Raw genomic sequence first — 24219 nt, 5'->3', positions numbered from 1 at the left:
CGCTTTGTTTGGAGCGAGGCTAACGGACTAGTTGGGCAAATCAAGCAAGGAATGGGGCTCGCTTATCCAAGTCCTCACAAGGATGAAACTTTGTTCGGGAGGATTCGACTCGGTTCTTCCCTGTCGCCCCCAAAATTAATTTAGGGATCACCAAACTACAGAAATGGGCTTGTACCCTGTGTGTGAAATGGTACGTTCTGGTAAAATTAGCGATACCTCATGGAAGTGGTAACCTTGATTCTGGAAGCACTATAACTGGGTGCCAAGTTTGAGTTCATAGCTGCGAAATTGCCTAGTTACTGCACTGTGATAGGTAGGTACAGAGAAGGCAGGAATACGTCAGTTCCACTGAGCCTGGGCTCTATAAAAATGGCATGTTTCACAGTTGCTCGGTACCTTGCACACCTTCCACTCCCGGTCATAGGAGAGCGGCGGTGATTCGATCGGGCCAGAGGCCTCAGAAGCAGGTAGGTGAAGGAAGAGTACCGAAGCGGAAACAATCTTCACGCTCGTCCTAGTTGAGCTGACAAAGTCAGGACCACCGTAAGCCCTGGATACTCTGTCCGTGAGCCTTGAGACTAAGATTTTGGCAAAATATTTTGCCCGTTTCCACTTAAAGCTTTTGGAAGGAGGAGTTTTTTTGTGTGTGTTAGTGATATTAACTCCGCTAAAGCAAAGATGGGGGATGGGGGGCAGAGATACCAGTTGGTGCATTAGGGAGTAGAGGCCTGGGAGGTGGCGTACAGTTGTAGGGGGCACTCTAGGCCTGAGTGGTGGAAGGCCAGCAGGCTGATAGAGGTTGGAGTAACGTGTGGAAGTAGGGGCAGGTGGAGGGTGGGTAGGGGTGTGCGTGGGGGGGGTCGATGCCTGATCAGCTAGGGGCGAGAGACGGGCGTGGGAGCGGGGAGCGGAGGAGTCAAGGCCCAATTGGTGCAAGGCCGGCTGGGGGCGCTGGGAGGCGAGATGGGGGGATGGGTCTAGGACTGATGGTGCAAAACTGCCAGGAAGGGGGAGGGCTCCAGGCCTGTTGGTATAAGACTTCCGTGGGGAGAGAAGGCGAGAGTGGCGGGGGTGGGGGTGGGGGTGGGGGTGGGGGGAGGGGAGGAGTGGAGACTTGATTGGTGCAAGGCTGGCTGGGGGCGCTGAGATGGAGGAGGAGTCTAGGCTTGATTGGTGCAAAGCTGGCGGGGGTGGGGTGGGGGGGGCGCGGTGTTGGGGGCGGTGGAGAGGTGGAGGGGCCTTAGAGGGGAGGTGGAGAGGGTGGAGCTTCGAGGCGGCAGAGTGTGATGGTAAGCGGAGGGTTTGGGGCCCAGCTGGGGCGGAAGGTGGAGTTGTTGGGGGAGGGTGACCTGATTCCCTGCGTGAGTAGGGGGATGGGGAGAGTGTGAGTTGGATTGAGGTGTGTGTCGGGGTGTGGCCTGGTCTGTGCAAGACGGGCTATGAGCAGGAGTAGGGAGGTGGTGGAGGGTACGGGGGTGGCGTGGGTGGGGGTGGGGGCGTGTGAAAGCCTGATGGAAGACTTCCTTGGGGCATGAGGCGGGAGTAGGGGGAATGAAGATGTGGGGACAGGGGAGGGCCGGTGGTGATGTAGGGGGTGGTGGGAATACATTTGGGGTCAGAAGAGCATTGGGCCGGGGACGGAGTAGTACATGCTAAAAGCCTTACAGTGGGAGAAAATTGATCTGGGGGCTGATAAATGAATGATTGTCCTCCCCGCACATCTCTATAACAGCTGGCGGTTGAGGTGGCTTAACATCAGGGGCCGCTGTGGGCTTTGGGCTTTCTAATGGATCAACGAAGAACCTTGGTGGGGCAAGGTGGGAGAAAGGTCAGCAATAAACAAATTTAAATACTTCTCATTTCATAGAGCAAAGTTTTGGCTTTAAGTTGGGGTGAAGAAGCTGCTCAAAGGTAAATGCAGAATGTAGAAACATCTAACTGGTTCTGGTTTTCTTTCAAACGTATATCCTTGTCCTGACTACAGACGTGGACATGTCCGAAAGAAAGGATGGGCGTTGGAAGATCCAGGATGATTATTGGTGAGATTTGAAAAATTCTCTTTTCTCTTAGTTTAGTCTTACTCTGTTGGCAAAACGACTTTCTCAAAAAGTATATGTTTATGTCACTTAGAGTCTACAGAGTGTATAATTTGGTTAGTCATAAAATGAGAATTGTGAAAAGAGAGCTTAGAATCATGGGAGTCCAGCTCTATCCAATGCATGAATCCTCTGTATAACAGCTCTTTTAGTGGCCAGGAGTGTACAACTTCATGAAGCAACACAATGCAGTGTTGAATATGTGTAATTTCTAGAAAGTTCTTCATTCTGGTGAATTTCAAATCTGTCCTTTTGTTACTGCCAGTGTTCGCAGTGCTGCCTTCTTGAGGTACACAGGTGAAGTATTTTACTTCTGGGATAGGTATTTTAGGATAGTTGCCTCATCTCCTCTAAGTCTTCATTCTCCCAGAACACTGCTCTATTTTCCTCCTTCACAGGTAAGATAAACATACAGATAAGTGTCTGGTATGGGAGTAGAGACCATAGAATAGAGAGTCTGGAAATAGACCCAAATACATATGAAAATTTAGTTCATGATGAAAAAAATGACATTTCAAGTCAGTGGGGAAAAGATGGACTCATTGACAAATAATTCGAAGATAATTGGTTGACCATTTGGAAAACAATAAGAATTGGATTCTTACCTCATCACTCCTTATACCAAAGTAAATTACACTTGGATAAAATTTTTTTTTTTTTTGTGGTACGCGGGCCTCTCACTGTTGTGGCCTCTCCCACTGCGGATTGCAGGCTCCGGATGCTCAGGCTCAGCGGCCATGGCTCACGGGCCCAGCCGCTCTGCAGCATGTGGGATCTTCCCGGACCGGGGCACAAACCCGTGTCGCCTGCATCGACAGGCGGACTCTCAACCACTGCGCCACCAGGGAAGCCCCTGGATAAAATATTTAAAAATAAAAAAATGAAACCATTAAAAATGCTAGAAAATATAGCTGGATTTTGTTTCCAGTAATTTTGGATTGGGGAAGGTCTTTCTAAATTTGATATCTAACAAAAGCATAAAAATGACAACAAACTGGAAAAATATTTTTATTACTTATGATAAAAGGCTATCTTCCTGGGCTTCCCTGGGCTACTCTTTGGTGCGGTGTGCGGGCTTCTCATTGAGGTGGCTTCTCTTGTTGCAGAGCACGGGCTCTAGGTGCGCAGGCTTCAGTAGTTGTAGCACATGGGCTCAGTAGTTGTGGCTCGCGGGCTCTAGAGCGCAGGCTCAGTAGTTGTGGTGCACAGGCTTAGTTGCTCTGCGGCATGTGGGATCTTCCCAGACTAGGGCTTGAACCCGTGTTCCCTGCATTGGCAGGCGGATTCTTAACCACTCTGCCACCAGGGAAGTCCCCTAATATGACTTCTTAGTCCTTTCATGATAGAGTGCTGGTTAAGCAACGAAGACCCAATGCAGCCAAAAACAAATAAATAAATTTATTTTTAAAAAAACTAAAAAAAAATCCGTCTTGAAACACTGTCTAGGGACTTGTATTCCTGGTCGTAAATTTTACTTGAGAGGGTGTCTAAAATCTGCCTTCTTTTTGACCTCCTATTTCTTCCTTAGTGCTGTCTTCGGACCTTTTCACTTTTCCTGTTGGTTAGTAGCCAGCCTGGAATGCGATATTTTCTCTTTCGGGATTAGAGTGGGACTCTCTGTTGTGTAACTTTTTTTTTCTTTGTGGTATGCGGGCCTCTCACTGTTGTGGCCTGTCCCGTTGCGGAGCACAGGCTCCGGACGCGCAGGCTCAGTGGCCATGGCTCACGGGCCCAGCCGCTCTGCGGCATGTGGGATCTTCCCGGACTGGGGCACGAACCCGTGTCCCCTGCATCGGCAGGCAGACTCTCAACCACTGCGCCACCAGGGAAGCCCTGTTGTGTAACTTTTTGTGTCATGTTTCCAATCCCTGATTCCTTTTGCCTGACCTCTAAAAAAAAAAGTGTGTGTGCATGTAACACAAAAATATGTAAAAAGATAAATGAAGTATGAACCACGTTTTAGTTTATATATAGTGTGATATATTGATAATAGGTTTCAAATAACCAAGGTCACGTTTTGACCCATACCTAGGAAACCAAGAGTTTTCTTTCTTGATTAAAAAAAAAGGGACTTGAAGCCTACTACTGAATAAGTCCAGTGTACAGCAATCAATAAATGAATAGGAAACTTAATCAAGGGGGTGAGCCAGCATGTGTCTTGAAAGAATGTATATAAAAGGTATATAAGCAATCCAGTAATCAACCTCAAGGCCAAAATAAAAGTCCACAAGAAGTGGGTAAGGCTAACTTTTTATATGTAAAACCTTATAAATATTATGTAAAACCTTATGTGTATAAAACCATATAAATATATGTAAAGCCTTATAGCTATTATAAGGCTTTCTTCAGCACTTTGGTTTCCTCTGTTAGCTCAATTGTCACAGTAATTCATGATAAGATTACCTATGGGTAGGTCCTACAACTGGAGCCTGGTTCCAGCGTGGAAGTGATGCTTATCACAGTATGACTTTTCTGAGCTGAATCTTGAGTCCAGTCAAGATAGCTGACAATGTCCAGTCAGCTGCTACCTGGTGAGCTAAAGGACCCCCAGCTGCGGGCTTCCCTGGTGGCGCAGTGGTTAAGAATCTGCCTGCCAATGCAGGGGACACGGGTTCGATCCCTGATCCAGGAAGATCCCACATGCTGCGGAGCAACTAAGCCCGTGAGCCACAACTACTGAGCCCACGTGCCACAACTACTGAAGCCCGTGTGCCTAGAGCCCATGCTCCTCAACAAGAAAAGCCACCGCAATGAGAAGACCGCACACCGCAACGAAGAGTAGCCCCCGCTCGCCGTAACTAGAGGAAGCCCGCACGCAGCGACGAAGGCCCAACGCAGCCAAAAATAAAATAAAAAAAAAAAGGATCCTCAGCTGCAATGTGTTTTGGTGTCACCTCAGATAGTACAGTTTTCCCTCAGTATCTGTGGGAGATTGGTTCCAGGACCCCTCTCGGATACCAAAATCCTGGATGCTCAAGTCTCTTATATAAAATGGTGTAGTAATTGCATATAACCTATGCACATCCTCCTGTATACTTTAAGTCATCTCTAGATGACTTATAATACCTAATACAATGGAAATGCTCCGTAAATAGCTGCCATCGCGCAGCAAATTTAAGTTTTGCTTTTTGGAACTTGCTGGCCGATTTTTTTTGTTTGTTTTCCTGAATGTTTTCCATTGGACGTTGATTGAATCAGCAAATATGGAACCCATGGATATGGAGGGCCGACCATACTGCCAAGCTACAACAACAGGCCAAGTAGCCTGCCGCCGGCGGGGGTAGGATGAGTACTTGGGCCTCTGGCAAATTGCGAGGCAGAGAAGCAAGCGGCCCAACATCAAGGTTCACTGCAGGGAGCAGGTGCAGCTTTGAAATCACGCTCTGTTTGCTCCCCAAGAAATGGACTTCAGCATTTGTCCATTTACTCGGGTGGCAATCCCGATCAGTAGACCCTCTTCAAGCAGCAAAGCCCCAAAAGGTGTTCCCCTTGCTCTTTTGCCCTTTTGATTTTTAACTGTAAACTCTGCATCCTCAAGTCCTTTCCCCTGTGGTCCCTTTCTCAGAATTCACTTTCATATCTTTAAATAGAAATATACCACTTGGCAGAAAACAGTCTTCTCACTGATAGCTAATGATACTCAACTAACATTCTTGTCCGGTCTTTGTGCAGTACGGACTGAGCAGCTTGTGACTTCTAATTTTTCTTCTCCTCCCCTATTGTGATCTTCATTTCATAAGCCCTTAAAATCTTTTTGCATTTCAGAAACTCTGATTGATGATTCTTTTCATTTGAGATTTTTGACATTTGGTTGCTTATGATGTTAGTAGCCTTCCTTTAAAACAGCATGTATTTTATTTTGCAGTTACATTCTTACTGTGGACTCAAGCAGTGATGAAGAACTGGATTACGGTAAGTAGAGTCCCCTCAAAGCAGTAATTTACAATTTAAAGCATAATTTAGCCATGTCTCCGTAGAGATGACTAAAATGTGATTTGGGACATTTGGTGTAAGCTGTCCTAGGTTTGTCTCCTCTAGGGCTCGTTCTAGATTGGCAAAGCAAAGTTTATTTCCCTACTGTGAGGAGCAGAGGAAGTTCTTTGTGCTTCTTTTCCAATTTGCTTCCTTTACTTTTCTCATTCAAGGTCTCCTTACTTTTATTTCTTCTCTCGCATGGGAGATGTAAGAGTCCACCATAAATTTTGACCAGCTGTAATTTATGGACTTTGGTTTTAGTGAGCTAGACATGGGTAACCAGATTTGATTATGCTTCAGATGCTTTCTGATGCCCTCTTTCTTTCTCTGTGTCAGTTGTGTCTGGAATGAACGTGCAGAAAAGGAACATCAGGTGAATAGGAGAATTAGTGAAATTTGACTTTTTTAAGGAACGATGTTCCTGGTAAGATGACTTAAGAATAAACATTACAGGGGCCTCCCTGGTGGCGCAATGGTTAAGAGTCTGCCTGCCAATGTAGGGGACACGGGTTCGTGCCCCGGTCTGGGAAGATCCCACATGCCACGGAGCGGCTGGGCCCGTGAGCCATGGCTGCCGAACCTGCGCGTCTGGAGCCTGTGCTCCGCAATGGGAGAGGCCCACATAACGCAAAAAACAAAACAAAACAAAACAAAACAAAAAAAAACCCGAAAAAAAAAGAATAAACCTTACATTTTCTCTGTGAATCCTATGTTCAGGGTCATAATGGGTGTTTGGTCTCACAACTGGGTTCAAAATATTAGATTTCTTATCCTTGGCCCATTATTTAATTGGGCAGTTTCTTCTTCAAAATGTCTCTCTGGGGGGCTTCCCTGGTGGCGCAGTGGTTGAGAGTCCGCCTGCCGATGCAGGGGACACGGGTTCGTGCCCCGGTCTGGGAAGATCCCACATGCCGCGGAGCGGCTGGGCCCGTGAGCCACGGCCGCTGAGCCTGCGCGTCCGGAGCCTGTGCTCCGCAACGGGAGAGGCCACAACAGTGACAGGCCCGCGTACCGCAAAAAAAAAAAAAAAAAAAAAAAAAAAAAAAAAAAAAAAGTCTCTCTGAACCATCCCTTAACTTTCCGTCTCGACTACTAAGGCCTTTGTCAGTTTTTACTCTTGTATCTGTGCGGAGCTTTTTTAAAAAAATAAATTTATTTTATTTATTTATTTTTGGCCACGTTGGGTCTTCGTTGCTGTGTGCGAGCTTTCTCTAGTTGCAGTGAGCATGGGCTATGCTTTGTTGCAGTGTGCGAGCTTCTTGTGGTGGTGGCTTCTCTTGTTGTGGAGCACGGGCTCTAGGTGCACAGGCTTCAACAGTTGTGGCTCACAGGCTTTAGAGCGCAGGCTCAGTAGTTGTGGCACATGGGCTTAGTTGCTCCGCAGCATGTGGGATCTTCCTGGACCAGGGCTCGAACCTATGTCCCCTGCATTGGCAGGCGGACTCTTAACCACTGCGCCACCAAGGAAGCCCCCGTGCAAGAGCTTTTTAAGTGGGCTCCTCACCCTGATTTCTTCCTCCTCTAATCCAGTCTGTATCCCACTTCCAGATTAATCTCCTGAGTCACTGCTTTGATCATATTAATTCTCTATTCAAGTTGCTTATCATAGGGAAATCAAACTGGTAAGCCCAGTAGTTAAAGTCCTCTGTGATCCGGCTCTAACCTAACTGTCAGCATTGTCTACTACTTTTCCTATTTAGGAGCCCTCTGCTAGCTGAAGGGGTGTTGCCCAGGTGCCAAACTATAGGAAGTGCTAAGAAAAAAAATTCCTGGAATAAAACTGAAATAACTGTGGTTTCCACATCAACTCCTTGAATTCCTGTAGAAATATGAATTGATCATTCCTGTCCCCACCCACCCACCCAAGGCGAAATAGTGCTGTCAAGTGGGAAAATGTTTTTCTAGCTAGTTCTGATTTACCTCTGTTGATTATTTTTGCAACGTGCAAGCCACCAAGCTTGACACCAGTGCGTGAAAGTGATTTAAAGTCAGCGGTTGCAGTCAGCTGAAATTCTAGAACTGAATAATGCATTGTATAAAGCTATATTGGAAACGATCAGTTTTATTATTTATACTTTTAAAGTTAGGTTTGTTGAGGAATGACTTAACATACAGAACAATTAACCCTTTGTGGGAATACAGTTTGATGAGTTTTGACAAATGTATGTGGTAGTGTAGCCATCACCACAGTCAAAGATGCAGAAGTTCCATCACTGCCCCTTACATTTTAAATGGTATGTCACGGACCCTCAGAAATATTCTGGTTTACAATATTATACATTATAGAGCCCTTGTTTGATAATAAATTTAAAAGTATCCAAATTTTAAGTAGAAAAATTGGTTTCTTCCTGCCTCCGCTAGGTAGATGTTGAACAAATATGTAAAGAAAATCAATTTCAGTGGGTCTGCCAGGAGTGCCCACAGATCTCGGTCCAGTCCCAGGAGGCTTCTATATATGGGAGTTTGAAGGAAGGGTGGACTTGGGGAGGAAGGTGATGAGTTCAGTTTGGGGTATGCTGAAATTGAGCGGCCTATAGGCAGGGCTGATATTCAAAACATTTACAGCCAATAGATACAGACAGGGATTAGTCAGGATGGCTGCCTGACTGGTTCGAATAGACACCATCAATAAAACAGTTGGTGAGGCTGTACCTGTGAAGACTGACTAAAAATCGGCCCTCCCCACAGGATATCCAGGTAGGAAGCTGGCACTGTGGAGTGAGAAGTCAGAAGCAAAGTTGGGGTGGTGGATGGATAATGTTTACCCAATCCTTAGGAATTAATTGGATTGGCATGAAAGGGGTGTGGATAAAGCCTGGGAACGAGTGAGGAAGAGAATTGAGAGAGAAGGAGTGGGCAAAAAAGGTGAGAAGAGAACCAAAACCAAACAGTATCCCAGAAATCAAGAAAAGAGAGAATTTTAAGGATGGAATGAATGGTCAACAGGAGAGCAAAGGCCCATCAACTTGGCAGCTTCAAAGTGGTGAATATGGTGGAAATGGATGAATGGATTTGTGCCTGTTAACGGCTACAGACAAGTCCTTTAGCAGTGTTTTAAGTAGTTTTCTGTCTCATCATAAAGGTATATCACGCTTATCGTACACTGTTTGGGAAATACAAAAAGGTGGAGAATTTCAGCCTTCTGGAACCTCTGACCCAAATACCTGGGCCAGCTGAGAACGACGGTCCCAGGGGCATGCTCACCACCGGCATCCTGGGTGGCACAGGGATACTGCTGAGTTGGACTCCAGCCAGAGCAGTCCATCAATTAGAGAGGGCAGTGCTGGCTTCTGGCTGCAAAGAGTGGCGCCCAGGAGAAACCTCCCTGCCGAGGCTGCCTCTCTGTATCTGTGGCAGGGGGATCTCAATGTGGATAAAGAGAAATGGCAATTAACTAGACCTTTCCTTAATCAATTTCCCCCTGTGCCAAAACTATTTAAACACATACCGTCTGACAGCCCGCTTCACTCTCTCAGTACTTGACACATTCCTCCTTTTGAAACGATTGAGACGGATGGACAGGTTTGGTACGAAGATAGGAAAGATGGAAAATCAGGAATAACAATTGAGTAGTTCCAGAGAAGGGGAACAGAGTTACTGTGGGAAACCAAAAAGTCATTTCAAAGTGATTATGCTCATTGGAGCAAAGGTAGAAAATGCCATGAAAAGAAGAATGTTGTATTCATGCTTCTCTTTTGTTTTTCCCAGTCTCATCACTCAGCTACACGGTGATCGACTCAGACTCTGACAATGAATACCTCTGTGAGCGAAAGAGAGCTAAGATAGCTGAAATACATAGCAAAGGCAAGTATACTACTAACTAACTTAGAGAAGGTGCAGCCTCACCATGCACAGTCATCTCAGGATGAAAGTCAGCAAATGTTCTATTCTGAATCATTCCGTAGTGAGTGCCACTGTTTTTTCCTCCTATGTGCTGGATGTGGATATGGCTGGGTTCCCCGCACTGCCTGGTCAATTTCCTAACATAGCAGCAACTGTTCTTGCTGCCTTAGACCCCAGGCATCGCCCTCAGTAGAGTTCTTAGCTACCCAGCGTTACATCGCGGGAGCAGAGGGAAGTCAGGAACTCAGCCTGATTAGCATGAAGGTTGCCCTGCTCCTCCGCCTTCCGCTCTTTTCCTCTTTCTCTGTGTGTGGGGATGACAGAGAGGAGGAAGGAGGAGTAAGAGACAGGGGCTCATTCTTTCCAGCCTGATGGAGACTCGTGTGTGAGGCTTACGGGCCAGCTGGCAGTGACTTCTCAGAGGAATGCTTGTTTTCTCTGTCTAGCTGTTTGTCTTTGCCTTTTGCTACCCCCTTTATATTTTCTAGAGAGTCCTGTTTTTCTTAGAGCCTGTTTCCCATAGCAGGTCCTTGCCTCTTTGGAGTCAGAGGCCCTCATCACCTTTCGGGAGGCACGGAGTTTTACTCGCAGCTCAGAACCTGCTCAGTGGGTGTGAGACATAGGAAGACTAGGAGCTTCTTAAGCCTTTGGGATAGTATTTTATTTATTTTTTATTTTTATTATTTATTTATTTATTTATTATTATTTTTTTTGCGGTACGCGGGCCTCTCACTGTCGTGGCCTCTCCCGTTGTGGAGCACAGGCTCCGGACGCGCAGGCTCGGCGGCCATGGCTCACGGGCCCAGCCGCTCCGCGGCATGTGGGATCTTCCCAGACCGGGGCACAAACCTGTGTCCCCTGCATCGGCAGGCGGACTCTCAACCACTGCGCCACCAGGGAAGCCCGAGATAGTATTTTATTGATCTCTGTTTGCTCTGTTTGCTAAGTACCTGGTGTAGGGCATGAGACACAGGCATCTATTTAAAGTACTGGCACCCTTAAAAATACTGGTTACTTCTTTGCTAACTACCTCAGATATACCATTGATATCAGAGAAGGGAAAGGAGAGGTGGCTTGGAACCCGCATTTCCTACTGTTTCACCACCTGTCCCCTCTCATTTCCTTTTTCCCTCCTCTCTAGCTCTGAGTGGATTGCCTGAGCAGGACAGAGGTCCAGGTGCAGAGTAGGGGGTGTAACATGACAAGCTACTGTAATGCAGAGGGAGCCCCAAGGGAGGTAGCTTTAGAGTAGGGGCCTGAGTGACAAAGCCAGAGGCCAGTTTATCACCATAGGCCACCAGTTGCTAACTCCTTGAATCAGAAGATCCATCGTCTTTTGAGGATGAACTTTCAAATAAGGCTGCTCTGACTGGTAGCATCCATCCCGGTAGTGGGATGAAGAATGCTTCAACAGGATTGTCTTTTTATGTTTCTTTACTGTTCTCCACATGCCATTTCTTTTGTTATGGTAATGAATTTAGGCAGTTTTACAGAAAACAAAGGCCCAAGGAGCTTAAACACATACTTCCAACCTCACCTGTAACCTTTGTCAATGTACAGAGTCATTTTTTACAGATTGTAAGCAGTGTGTCCCTACTTTTTATTTATTTATATTTTACTGAAGTAGAGTTGATTTACCATATTGTGTTAGTTTCAGGTGTGTTAGTTTCACAGCAAAGTGATTCAGTTATACACACATGCACATATATATATATATATTCTTTTTTCTATTCTTTTCCATTATAGTTTATTACAAGACATTGAATATAGTTCCCTGTGCTATACAGTAGGTTCTTGTTGTTTATCTATTTTATATATAGTAGTGTGTATACGTTAATCCCAAACTGGTAATTTATCCCTCCCCCCAACACCTTTCCCCTTTGGTAAACAGAAGTTTGTTTTCCAGGTCTGTGAGTCTGTTTCTGTATGGTAAGTGAGTTCATTTCTGTCCCTACAGCTTAGAATTCCAGCTGCAGTTGGGAAATCTTTAACTCTTCTAGGAAGGATGACTTTTTACCATAGGAACACCCACTGCTTTCTCTTTCCTTATTGCATATCAGAAATTTTTTGATAATTAATTTAAATCATAGATGAGACTCAAAATATATTATCCCAAATCTGCAATTTTAGGATGCAGAGTTTTTGCACCATAAAGATATTTTCACAACTTGCTCATGCTGTGGTTTATATTTTTTACATCCAGAATCATAGAAACCTAGAAGTTGAACTCTGAGCAGACTGCAGAGAGCTTGAGTCTTAGACACATTGCCCCTTGTATCCAGATGAAGGGATGGATCCTCAGTGAGGGCAGGGACAGTCTCAGTGTTCCCAAGGCCTCTCAGTGCTGGCATCAGAACTTAACTCCTTACTCTCACATCAGTGGTTTTGAGAGCTTGGGACTTATGGATTAGTTAAAAAAAGAAATTTTAGTGACTAACATAGAGTTGCCAATTTTTAATTTGTCTAATGATGGAAATAAACTCCAACTACCATCTATCACCATAATTTCATAAGGTAAAGAGCACCAAAAGTTTAGTCAGGACATAATCTCAAAATAAAGGACACTCCTCCGCCTGCTGATGCAGGGGACACGGGTTCATGCCCCGGTCCGGGAAGATCCCACATGCCGTGGAGTGGCTGGGCCCGTGAGCCATGGCCGCTGAGCCTGCGCCTCTGGAGCCTGTGCTCCGCAACGGGAGAGGCCACAACAGTGAGAGGCCCGCGTACCGCAAAAAAAATAAAAAATAAAAAATATAGGACACTCCTTTAAATTATAGAAAGCTAGCTTGATAGGAGAGAAAGAAAAACAAACCCACTTTATAATTCTAATTTCTCTTATTTTGCTCTGGCCCAGTGAAAATATACAAGTTTCGGACCTGTGGGAACCCCTGAGCACCTACAGAGAAATGTGATTTGAAAATTGCCTCTGGGTTTGGATTGCTATTTTATCTGTCACTGTTCTCAGTAAAATAAAAAAGTAATAGAGGGAAAATCGTCTAAATAACTGATTCTTACCTAGGATTCATTATATCACAGTTCCTGACTTGTTTAATTTTTTTAAATATAAATTTATTTATTTATTTATTTTTGGCTGCACTTGGTCTTCGTTGCTGTGCGCGGGCTTTCTCTAGTTGCGGCGAGTGGGGGCTACTCTTCGTTGTGGTGTGTGGGCCTCTCATTGTGGTGGCTTCTCTTGTTGTGGAGCACGGGCTCTAGGTGCTCAGGCTTCAGTAGTTGTGGCACATAGGCTCAGTAGTTGTGGCTTGCGGGCTCTAGAGCGCAGGCTCAGTAGTTGTGGCGCACGGGCTTAGTCGCTCTTTGGCATGTGGGATCTTCCCGGGCCAGGGCTCGAACCTGTGTCCCCTGCATTGGCAGGCGGACTCTCAACCACTGCACCACCAGGGAAGCCCCTGACTTGTTTAATTTGTGCTCAATAATCTGAACTTGAGTTGGGGGTGTGGGGGCTGGAGGGAGTATGTTTATACGTCATTGTGTCTCTTGAATTTCAGATGAGATTCTGGAAGTGTCTGATACCCATGAGCAGCCACCCCAGGGGTGTCCAGTACTTATCACTGATGATGAAGATGATCATAATGATTTGGAGGGCCCTGTGCTAATAGAAGATGATTCGTGTGATGAGGACCAAACTCCCTCAAATGAGAAAAAGAAGAATGAGTGTGCTGTCTACCGACACAACTCATCTCATGTTGTTGATAATCAGGATCTTGGGGAGGATGTCTGCCAGCCACCAAGTGATGATCCTAAGGCTGAGCTAGAGATTTCAGCTGGAAAGTTGTCACGTGATGAAGAGCCTGTATGTTTGGTGGCAAAACCAAGGAAAAGGAAATATAAAACCAAAAACATACCTGTGACACCTGGTAAGCCAATCAAACCAAGTATGCCTGTCCCACTAAGGCTAGCACCACAAGTGGGTGCCCTTTCCCCCGGATACGTCTGTCTTGTCGAGTCTGCTTGTCCTGTCTACTAACCCTCCGCTATGTTTCAGCAGCTTCCTAGTGGCTGAGGGAGGCAGCCATCCCAGTGAGAAGGCTCTTTCTGGGGAAGGGTGAGGGACACCTGTGTCGTCCTCATGCTCCAGTGTGTTAGTATCTGCCGTTCCATCCACTGGCAGTGCTTTTTCCCCGCAATTTTTTGTCCTGAGGATATCCCATTTTTCTTAGGATCCAGCCCAATTGCCATTTGCCGTAGGAAGCCATAAGTCCGAGGTGCTCCTCCCTCCCAGGTTCCCAAAGTTCCTAGACCCTGTCACTAGTAAAGCATTTACACAACTGTATTAAGTATGTTTTTGAATCTGTCCTCCCAGTAGATAGTGAGCCCTTTTTTTTCTTGGCCACATCACATGGCATGTGGGATCTTAGTTCCCTGACCAGGAATTGAACCTGTGCCCCCTGCAGTGGAAGCACAGAGTCTTAACCACTGGACTGCCAGGGAAATCCTGATGGTGAGCCTCTTGATGAGAGGGCTCTCACTCATCCTTTAGTCCCTCCTGGAGTCTGGCCTGGTACTTGGCACGTACTAGACATTTAATAAGTTTTTTAGATAAATGAATGAAGGGCACTAACTCCCGATATGCGAATTTCTGGCTAGAACAACCAGCAGTATGGGTGCTAGACAAAAGGGGAAAGATTTGGCTTGCACATTGGATGAAGGTGCCACCTAGGATGGGGGCCATTTTCCTCAGAGTGAGTGCATGAGTTATGCCACACCATTCCTGGTACTGCACGTGCCTCAGTCGCCCCCACAGTCTAACCTCCAAAGGCATATTCATGTAGCCTCATAATAGTCCTCAGCGCCTAGGACAGAATCCTGTCCCGCTTACTCTGCTTACTCGTGTAGGTGAAATCTTTCATGCGGACTAACGGAGGAGGGTGCCCGCTTCCGAGAGAAGCATTGAGTGTATAGGTGCTGCTCTGGGCTTGGCTGTGAGGGCTCCTCCTGAGATTACCTTTCTGCGAGTTGCTGGTTGGTACCAGTTTTCAGGGTACAAACGAACTACTCTCTTTTCAGTTGTTAAAAGACCAAAGAAGCATGAGCCTTTAAAGGAGAAACCCAGAGCAGCAGAATTTGAAAAATGCGAGCCTGGGTATGTATGTATTGCTCACGGTCAACGGCACAGGAGTTGACTGCACAGTTGTCACGTGCAAAGCCATCCACTGGGCACGTGTGGGGGTTTTCAAGGGGATGAAGAAGTCTGCTGGGGCGGGGGGCAGCACAAGTTTTACCTCCCTGAATGGGGAGGGCAGAAGCGGCCGGAGGAGGAGAGGAGGAAGCGGGGGCGGGGGGGGGGAGCCTCGGTGCCCCCCCCCCCTCCCCCAACAGAGCCAGGCGTGGGCGCTCTGCACAGATTTCAGCAATTCCGGGCAGACGGGAGCCCTTTTGCCCTCCACCCCCCGACAGGAACTCTGGCCTCTGAGGTTTCCTTTGTCCTTCCACTCAGATTAAACAATGATGTGTAGCTAAAGATCCTTTTTTTCAGGCCAGATACAGCCTCATGGCCACCAGTTTGCACTGAACTAAAAGCAAAGGCAGTGGGAATGGTGAGAAGGCAGAACAGATGTGTTCCCATCCATTGGAATTGGGGGGAGGCAGTCAAGATTGTCTTCCAGGGGTTTCTAGTGTTCTGGATGAACCCTTAATTTTTTTTTTTTTTTTTTTTTTTGCGGTACGCGGGCCTCTCACTGTTGTGGCCTCTCCCGTTGCGGAGCACAGGCTCTGGAGGCACAGGCTCAGCGGCCATGGCTCACGGGCCCAGCCGCTCCACGGCATGTGGGATCATCCCAGACCGGGGCATGAACCCGTGTCCCCTGCATCGGCAGGTGGACTCTCAACCACTGCGCCACCAGGGAAGCCCTTAACCCTTATTCTTTAAAAAAAAATTTTTTGTAATTGAAGTATAGTTGATTTACAATATCATGTAAGTTGCAGGACTACAGCACAGCGAGTCAGTATGTATATATATAGATATAGATAAAGATATTCTTTTTCAGAGTCTTTTCCATTATAGGTCATTACATAATATTGATTATAGTTTCCTATGCTATACAGTAGGTCCTTGTTGGTTATCTATTTTATATGAACCCTTAGTCTTAACTATCTGTATATATTCTTGCAAATTTTTAAAGCTTAAACGTTAAGGTAAAATAAATAGTCTCTTTATCTTTATTAAGCTATATGTTAGATATTATATTGATACTGAAAACAACAGGTCATTTAGACCAAAGACATGTTAATGCTCAAAGGAAGCAAAAAAAAAAAATGCATTTTCTCACTTAGGTTCCAGGAACTTCTCACTTTTTCTCTTAAAAATATGATATAGTGAGCATACTTTTCTTTGTTTTTCTTTGCATTCAGGAGTAATTTATACTTACATCTGAATTATCTTACAAAAGAAGGGATATATTTGAAGGACTGTACGTTTCTTTTTTTACCTGTATTTTGGGGCAATAAATGCATCTTTTTTTTAAACATATGGTATTTTCCTTTTAAGAAATTTATTCATTTATTTATTTTTGGCTGCGTTGGGTCTTCGTTGCTGCACACAGGCTTCCTCTAGTTGCTGCGGGTGGGGGCTACTCTTCGTTGCGGTGCGCGGGCTTCTCACTGCGGTGGCTTCTCTTTCTGTGAAGCATGGGCTCTAGGCACACGGGCTTCAGTAGTTGTGGCTCGCGGGCTCTAGAGCGTAGGCTCAATAGTTGTGGCACACGGGCTTCGTTGCTCCGCGGCCTGTGGGATCTTCCCGGACCTGGGCTTGAACCCGTGTCCCCTGCATTGGCAGGCGGATTCTTAACCACTGTGCCACCAGGGAACTCCAATAATTGCATCTTAAGGGGAGAAGAAGAATGATGTGTCAGGCGTAGGGGCAACAGAGAAACTTGAACTTGAGCAGAGAGGCTCTCTGTTTCTGCATTTCTCTTTGGTTCGGCGTGTGATGTCTTAGATGGGTCCCCTTGCAGCAAAGCTTGTTCTCTGGGTTCCTAGATCCATATTTGGGCTGCTTTGCCTCTAAGGGACATGTGTCTTGGGTAGGCCCAGGTTGCTTTGCTAAACAGTGTGACAAATGAAGGAAGAAGCTGCTCCTTTGTGTCATTGTCCTCTGCCTCATATCAGGAGGCTGGCCTGTTTGGACTCTTCTCTGTTGCCTTGCTGCTTCCTGTTTCAGTCTGTAGGCTTCCTGTTGTGCTCAGCATTGTTCCTGTGCAGGCTGCTTGCTGGTCATGGTGTCTGATGCGTGCGTCTGGGGTCTTGTTGGTTCCTCTGATGTGGAGATACTCAGTCTGCAGTAAAGCAGCATTGCCACTGAAGTGAAGGCTTGCTAAGCCACAAGCTGCTTGATGTGAGCACAGACACACGCAGGGATCACACTCTCTGCTGAGGTCTGCCGATGGTTTAGGTTTTTATCTGCCACCTTTTCTGATGCAAATTTGCTTTCAGGACTAAATAATTGGAGGCAGAAATATTAGTCACCCATATCAGACTGTGGGGCAAAGGTCCCTTACTTTAGCTGCCTATATCTTCTCTGGTACTTTCCCTCTGTCTCACCCTGGGCAACTTTCATAGGGTTTTCTTTTGTGACTTAAGGGTTAATGAGTGTCTTGGCAAAATCTCGGTCTCAGGGGTTCTGTTAGGTCAGAAACACTTCCCTCTGTTTGCTACTGGTTTATCATTTTTTCAGCTCTGTGGGCTCATCTCTTTGGATTCGTGGATTGTTCCAGCCAAGATAAAAATGTTTCAGTTTAGGGGCTTCCCTGGTGGTGCAGTGGTTGAGAATCTGCCGGCCAATGCAGGGGACACGGGTTCGAGCCCTGGTCTGGGAAGATCCCACATGCCGCGGAGCAACTAGGCCCGTGAGCCACAACTATTGAGCCTGCGCACCTGGAGCTTGTGCTCCACAACAAGAGAGGCCGCGACAGTGAGAGGCCCGCACACTGCGATGAAGAGTGGCCCCCGCTTGCCACAACTAGAGAAAGCCCTCGCACAGAAACGAAGACCCAACACAGCCAAAAATAAATAAATTAATTAATAAACTCCTACCCCCAACATCTTCTTTTAAAAAAATGTTTCAGTTTAAATAAGTAGATATTACACGTGTGAGTTTTTTATGGGCTCAGCACTATTCTTTGTGCATTTGAGTTAGGCCTTGAAAGATGGGGCAGCAATAGTGGTCTGATGGAAAGACCAAGAGATTTGGGTCAAAAGATTCAGTGTCTGTGAAACTTGGGTAAGTCATTTAACCTCTGAACTTAAAGTTTCGTCATGTGCAAAGTGGAGATGGTAAGAATAGTAGTAGCTTCTTTGGAGGGTGGTCGTGAGGATTAAATATGAAGATGCAAAAGGAAGTTCTTAGCAAATGATGAAGTGCTCCACAGAGGGTGAGTCTCAGTAGAGGTGGAGGTGTGGCCATTCTAGGCCATGGACAAATCGGTTCATGTCCAGGGAACATTTAAGTTGCCCAGTTTGGCCAGAGTGGAAATGATAGCTGGAAACAGAGGTTGGAACCAGGTTGACCTGGGCCTTGAATGTTAGGGAAAAGCCAGGGAGGGACATCATTGGAACATGGCCTAGGAAAATTAATCTGGAGGTGTGTGTGTGTGTGTGTGTGTGTGTGTGTGTGTGTGTGTGTGTGTGTGTGTGTGTGTTTGGATCATTGGAACATGGCCTAGGAAAATTAATCTGGAGGGGTGTGTGTGTGTGTGTGTGTGTGTGTGTGTGTGTGTGTGTGTGGATTAGAAGAAAAAGAGCCTGGAGGTGAGGAACACAGCGGGATGCTGTAGTAGCAAGGCATAGAGGGGAGGACAGGAACTTGACCTAGAGTGGTGACAGCAGGGTGGAAAGGAGGGGCTGGCTGGAAGAGATGATGCGAAGGAGACAGTGGTCTGTCTTTGTGCCTAGTTGAATATGGGGTGAGGGAGAAAAATGAATTTAAAGCCTCTGAGGTTTTCAGCCTGTTACAACAGAAGTTGAACAATTAAACACATTTAGCTGGAGACATACTCCAGTTAGTAAGTTGGAAATTTGCACTGGGCAGTTGTAAACGCAGATCTTAGGAGAGAGATGGAGACTGCAGATCCAGATGTGAGATCACCCCTGTTGAGGTTGGAACCATGGGCTTCACATCTCTGACAATGTGCGGGGAGTGACGAGAAAAAGGCTATGAATGGAACCTTATAGGAGATGCCCTTGTAGCAGGAGCTGGAAGGAAGAGGGACCAGCAAGTCTTCTCTAAGTCTCTCTTGACATGACCTGTATGTATGCATTTCTTCTACTGATTTCTTTCCCTCTGCAAAACTCAGTTGAACTTACCTTTGCAGGCATTCTGAATGCAAAATACCTGGATGTTTCTTGCGTGGCATTGAGAACTCAAAGCAGTATTCTGGAAAGAATTTCAAGCAAAATAAGGATGAACTGGTTCAGAAAATCTACGATCTGTGTAACAGCTCTGTCTTTGATAAAAAGGTAGACTTGATGAAATAAGCACTTACTGAGCACCTGCTGTATGCCCAGCTGTCTTGGGAGCTGGGAGGTGTGCAGAGGTACTAACTGTATATTTCCTGCCCTTGAGAAGTGTCAGTTTAGATGGGGAGGGGAGTTGAGACATGCATATGTGAAAGACACGGAGAATGTTTTGTGGGTTATAGTATATGATCCAGACTGTTACTACCACAGGTGATCAGCAGAGGGAGAAATCACTGAGAGCCTGAGCGGTCGGGAAATAGGATTGCCTGGAGGGAGTGAGACTTCTTTTGGGTCTTGAAGGATGGTAAGGGGAGAGAACAACAGTGGTGGGGGAGAGGGCAAGTATTGAGGCTTGACTATCTGGAAGAGAGGGTTCGTGTTGAAGGATACTAGGAAAGAGCTGTGGGACCTTGGGCAAGTTACTGAGCCCCTGTTTGCTCATCTGTAAAATGGGGGCAGTCCTACTACCCTAGTCCCTACCACCTACTACTTCACAGAATTACCGTTAGGCCTGGATAAGTGAATGCCCCTGAAGTGCCTAGAACAGGGCCTATGACATAGTGAGCAGTACATGTTAACTAGCGTAGGGCTGGTTAATGGAGGGCCTTGGGAGTCAGGTTGGAAGAACTTAAATTGAAATCAGTAGGCACCACTGCCCAGGGATGGGATGTAATGTGGAGTGCCTGCTGAAAGAAATGGTTCTGTCAGTAGCCTGTGGTGTGGACTGGATCGGAGAGAATCTGGAGGCAGAGTGACCTGTGGTCATGAGGTTTTCCAGACTTTATTGTCTCTGGTGACAAAACTTCCTGCAGGGAAGGTTTTTAGATCTTTCTAAAGGTTCTCCAGCCTTTGGTGCCCTTCCTGATGACAGTGGTGTTACATCAGACGTCTCTGATGAGTGGAACCTTAAGTATTCTGAGCTGCATGTTTAGTTTTGCCTCATGGCTCTCATGCACGGGCTCCATCTCCTAGCCCAGCAGAAGTGTCCTTCTCTCCTTGGCTGCCCCTGACTTTTGTCTCCATATAGGGGAGCACAGATCCTGCATTCACGTGCTTGCAACAGTCTCGTCTTTACGTGGGCTTCAGCTTAGGTTTTATTCTCCCCAGAATGTTAGATTTGCAAAACTCTTGAGTTGATATTTTCTGCTCTGCTTAGAACCACTTTCTGATTCACTCTTGTTTGCTTTTTGTTCTCAGCTGCCAGAGAAAATTGACATCACCTGGAATAAAAAGATGCTGAGAACTGCTGGTTTATGTGCCGCTGGCGAGATTCAGCACCTGAAGGGGGAGCGTTTTGCTAAGATTCAGCTTTCTCAGAAAGTCTGTGATTCTGCAGGTGATGGCAAGAGCTGGGCAGCTCCCCTGCCGCACTTAACATCCGATACGGCGCCTGGGAGGTTACTCTTGGGTGCTGGTGTTCTCTGGCCGCCTGTGTCACAGCTTTCCCTGTCACTTCTGGGTGGACAGGCCTACTGTGTGTTGCTTAGAGGACATTATTATTGGATGTCTCACCACCACCAAGAATCCAGTTCGTCCATATTTCTACCGGGCCTAACTTTCTCTCTGCAGCTCCCCACTGCCAGCGGCAGCATCTCCATCCTCCCAGTAACTGAGGTTCAAGGTCCCCTGTATCTAGCCAATCACCAGATGTTCATAATGATTCTCCTATTATCATTCCTTCTCTGTCTTTGCCTCTGCCCAGCTATGGACCCTCATCACCTCACTTTTCTCTCTGCTCCATGCAGTTTCTTGCTAGGAAACCTTGGGCTTGCCAATGCCTCGAGTGTGGCTTTCGAGGCCATTGTACTTTGCCCCCCTCCATGTGGCCAGTCTTGTCTCTCACTACTCCACCTGTGCTCCAACCAGGCTTTCTTCACGCTGTGTTTCAAAATGGACCACACGCTTTCCTGACCCCAACCTTGGCTCACCTTCTCTACCACACCTAGAAAGACCTTGATAATTTTGCCAATCTAGTCCATTGTTAAGGGCCCAGCTCAGATCCCAGCTTCTCCACGGAGCTTCTCCTGACCAAACCCCGCTTTCTGCTCCTGGAGGGCGGCGACCAGGTCTCGGCTGGATGTATTTCTAGCAGTGTCCCACAAAAAGAGCACATTGGAGCTTTTCCAAAACCACTTGCCCCGCCGAGGCTCTCTGCCATTAATAAAATCGGGTTGAATTTGGTAGAAATTTCACCTTCAGAATCCTGGGGCGATAACACTCCTGCCTGCCCACATATGCTTATGTGTCTGGTGGGGTGGAGAGTCTAGGGGTGGTTGGGTAACAGACCAGAAGGGAATCGGTTTAAGCCGCATGATTTCTTTTCATTCCTCTTCTAAGACCGACTCCGGGATACTTTGATCCATGAGATATGCCACGTAGCCTCCTGGCTGCTCGATGGCAAACGTGATTTTCATGGTGATACATGGAAGAATTATGCCCGAAAATTGAATATGGTGCACCCGGAGCTGCCCAAGGTCACCCGTTGCCATGACTACAAGATTAACTACAAGATTTATTATGAGTGTACTAATTGCAAATTCAGGTAAGACCCTTCTCCTCGGACTTTTTCCAATTACGTTTTTACTGTGGCCTCCACGTGGTCTTCAGTGATTTTATCAGGAAGTACATGGCTATCTGAGTTGAGGAGTAAAACTTCTCTACTCCTTTCCATGTCTTCTTTCTCCATCTCTTCTGCTTTGGGCCAGCCTGACCACGGCCAGTGCCTGGTGCCCCACTTGCTGAGATCCCACAGAAGAAGTCTGGCTGTGGGCTCAGGGGCAGCAGCCCCGAGAAGATGTGGAGGTACAGTGACTGATTTGTTTGCTGTGTTGTGTCTCTTTTCCTCCTTAGGGTCGGCCGCTACTCCAAATCATTGGACACCAAGCGCTTCATCTGTGCTAGGTGCAAGGGCTCTCTGGTCATTCTGCCATTAACTCGTAAAGATGGAACCCCCATTAAGCCCCACGTGAGACCATTTGCCAAGTATGTGCAGGAGAATTACAGGATAGTCAGGAAGGAGATGGCAGGGATAGGTCATGGGGATGTGATGAGAAAGCTCAGCAAGGATTTTAATGCCAAAAAACAAAGCCAGGTTCGTTGAGGTTATCTGAGAATGTATTTGTGTGAGGTGAGTCACCTATTGGTAAGGAGTTTTAGAAAGATATCTTTGATGCTGTGAAGTTATGCATATTAGAATTTAAATCCTTCTTTAAAAGCTTCCTGTTGTTAATGATGTTTGTTCTTCACTAAGGGTTCTGTTGCTAATCATTTTGTGTTGATACCCAAAAGCACTTAGGATCTACCTTGAGTCTTACTTAGATGCTGTAGTTTTAACATGTAGAACAAAATGCAAAAGAGAAATGATTTCTGGAGAGTGGCACGTTGAGAGAATGAGAGGCATGCTGAGAAGAGAACAAGTTTTAAAGACAGTACTTCAAAACCAGAGCTTCTGTCAGATGTAACCTGTTACACCTACCTGGAAGTGAAATACAGACATGTTTCATGAAGTTAGTTGCTCTTGACATTGTATGAAGCCACCTGAACAATGTAACTATGAAAAATAAAAATAAACAAATGTTTTCTGCAGTTCACTTGTTAGCAAAGTCTGTTCATTGACAACCCATGTCCAGAGCAGAACAAACCCTTGGGTCTTTGTCTAAGACCCCAGACCTCTCAAGCTCTCCAGGATGTGTCTGAGAGAACAGCCTCCGTTTAGGGTTTCTCTTGGATTTTTGTGACTGCTCATAAGCACTTCAACAACCTCCCCGCTTTTGGGAGCTGTCTGGGATGTAGACTGGAATCAACGTTGTATTTGTTTTCTGTTTCTGCCAAAACAGTCTGCCAAAGCCGATTACCACGAGTTTAGTGACTTAAAACAACACAAATGTATTATCTTACAGCTCGGGAGGTCAGAAGTCTGGCGCAGACCTCATAAGTCTAAAATCAAGGAGTGGGCAGGGCTGCATGCCTCTCTGGAGGCCCTGGGCGGGGGAATCAATTTCCTTCTCTTTCCACCTTCTAGGGGCTGCTTGCATTCCTTGGTTTGTGGCCTCCTTCCTCCATCTTCAAAGCCAGTGACATCTCTTTCTGTGACTCTGTCCCCTTCTGCCTCCCTCTTTCACTTTTAAGGACCCTTGTGATAACACTGGGCTCACCCAGATAATCCAGGAAAATCTTATTTTTTTATTTATTTATTTTTTTTGCGGTACGCGGGCCTCTCACCGCCGTGGCCCCTCCCGTCGTGGAGCACAGGCTCCAGACGCGCAGGCCCGGCGGCCATGGCTCACGGGCCCAGCCGCTCTGCGGCATGTGGGATCCTCCCAGACCGGGTCACGAACCCGTGTCCCCTGCATCGGCAGGCGGACTCCCAACCACTGCGCCACCAGGGAAGCCCTGGAAAATCTTATTTTAAAGTCAGCTGATTAGCAGCCTCAATTCCCTTTTGCCATGTGAGGTAACATATTAACATATTCACAAGTTCTAGGGATTAGAGTGTGGACATTTGGCGACTTATTCAGCCTGCCACAAACATCTTTACTAGTCTAGCATCACTGATACTTATTTATTTATTTATTTATTTTTAAATTTTTATTTATTTATTTATTTATTTATTTTTGGCTGTGTTGGGTCTTCGTTTCTGTGCGAGGGCTTTCTCTAGTTGTGGCAAGCGGGGGCCACTCTTCATCGCGGTGCGCGGGCCTCTCGTTGCGGAGCACAGGCTCCAGACGCGCAGGCTCAGTAGTTGTGGCTCACGGGCTTAGTTGCTCCATGGCATGTGGGATCTTCCCAGCCCAGGGCTTGAACCCGTGTCCCCTGCATTGGCCGGCAGATT

The 24219-nt window shown here is 46.5% G+C and overlaps 1 protein-coding gene across 1 annotated transcript; it reads left to right on the top strand.

Moving 5' to 3' along the window:
• Positions 1 to 863: 863 nt before the first annotated feature.
• On the top strand, positions 864 to 22533 carry GCNA (germ cell nuclear acidic peptidase). The gene is made up of 10 exons (XM_060086495.1): positions 864 to 1071; positions 1985 to 2039; positions 5962 to 6008; positions 9780 to 9875; positions 13424 to 13792; positions 14943 to 15018; positions 19244 to 19388; positions 20586 to 20724; positions 21726 to 21930; positions 22239 to 22533. Exons 1-10 carry the CDS (start codon positions 864 to 866, stop codon positions 22486 to 22488), a joined length of 1590 nt encoding a protein of 529 aa, XP_059942478.1. The 3' UTR covers positions 22489 to 22533.
• Positions 22534 to 24219: the final 1686 nt, after the last annotated feature.

This window comes from Mesoplodon densirostris, chromosome X (genome assembly GCF_025265405.1).
Source record: "Mesoplodon densirostris isolate mMesDen1 chromosome X, mMesDen1 primary haplotype, whole genome shotgun sequence".
Taxonomy (NCBI): domain Eukaryota; kingdom Metazoa; phylum Chordata; class Mammalia; order Artiodactyla; family Ziphiidae; genus Mesoplodon; species Mesoplodon densirostris.
This window is presented reverse-complemented; position numbering and strand designations above follow the sequence as displayed.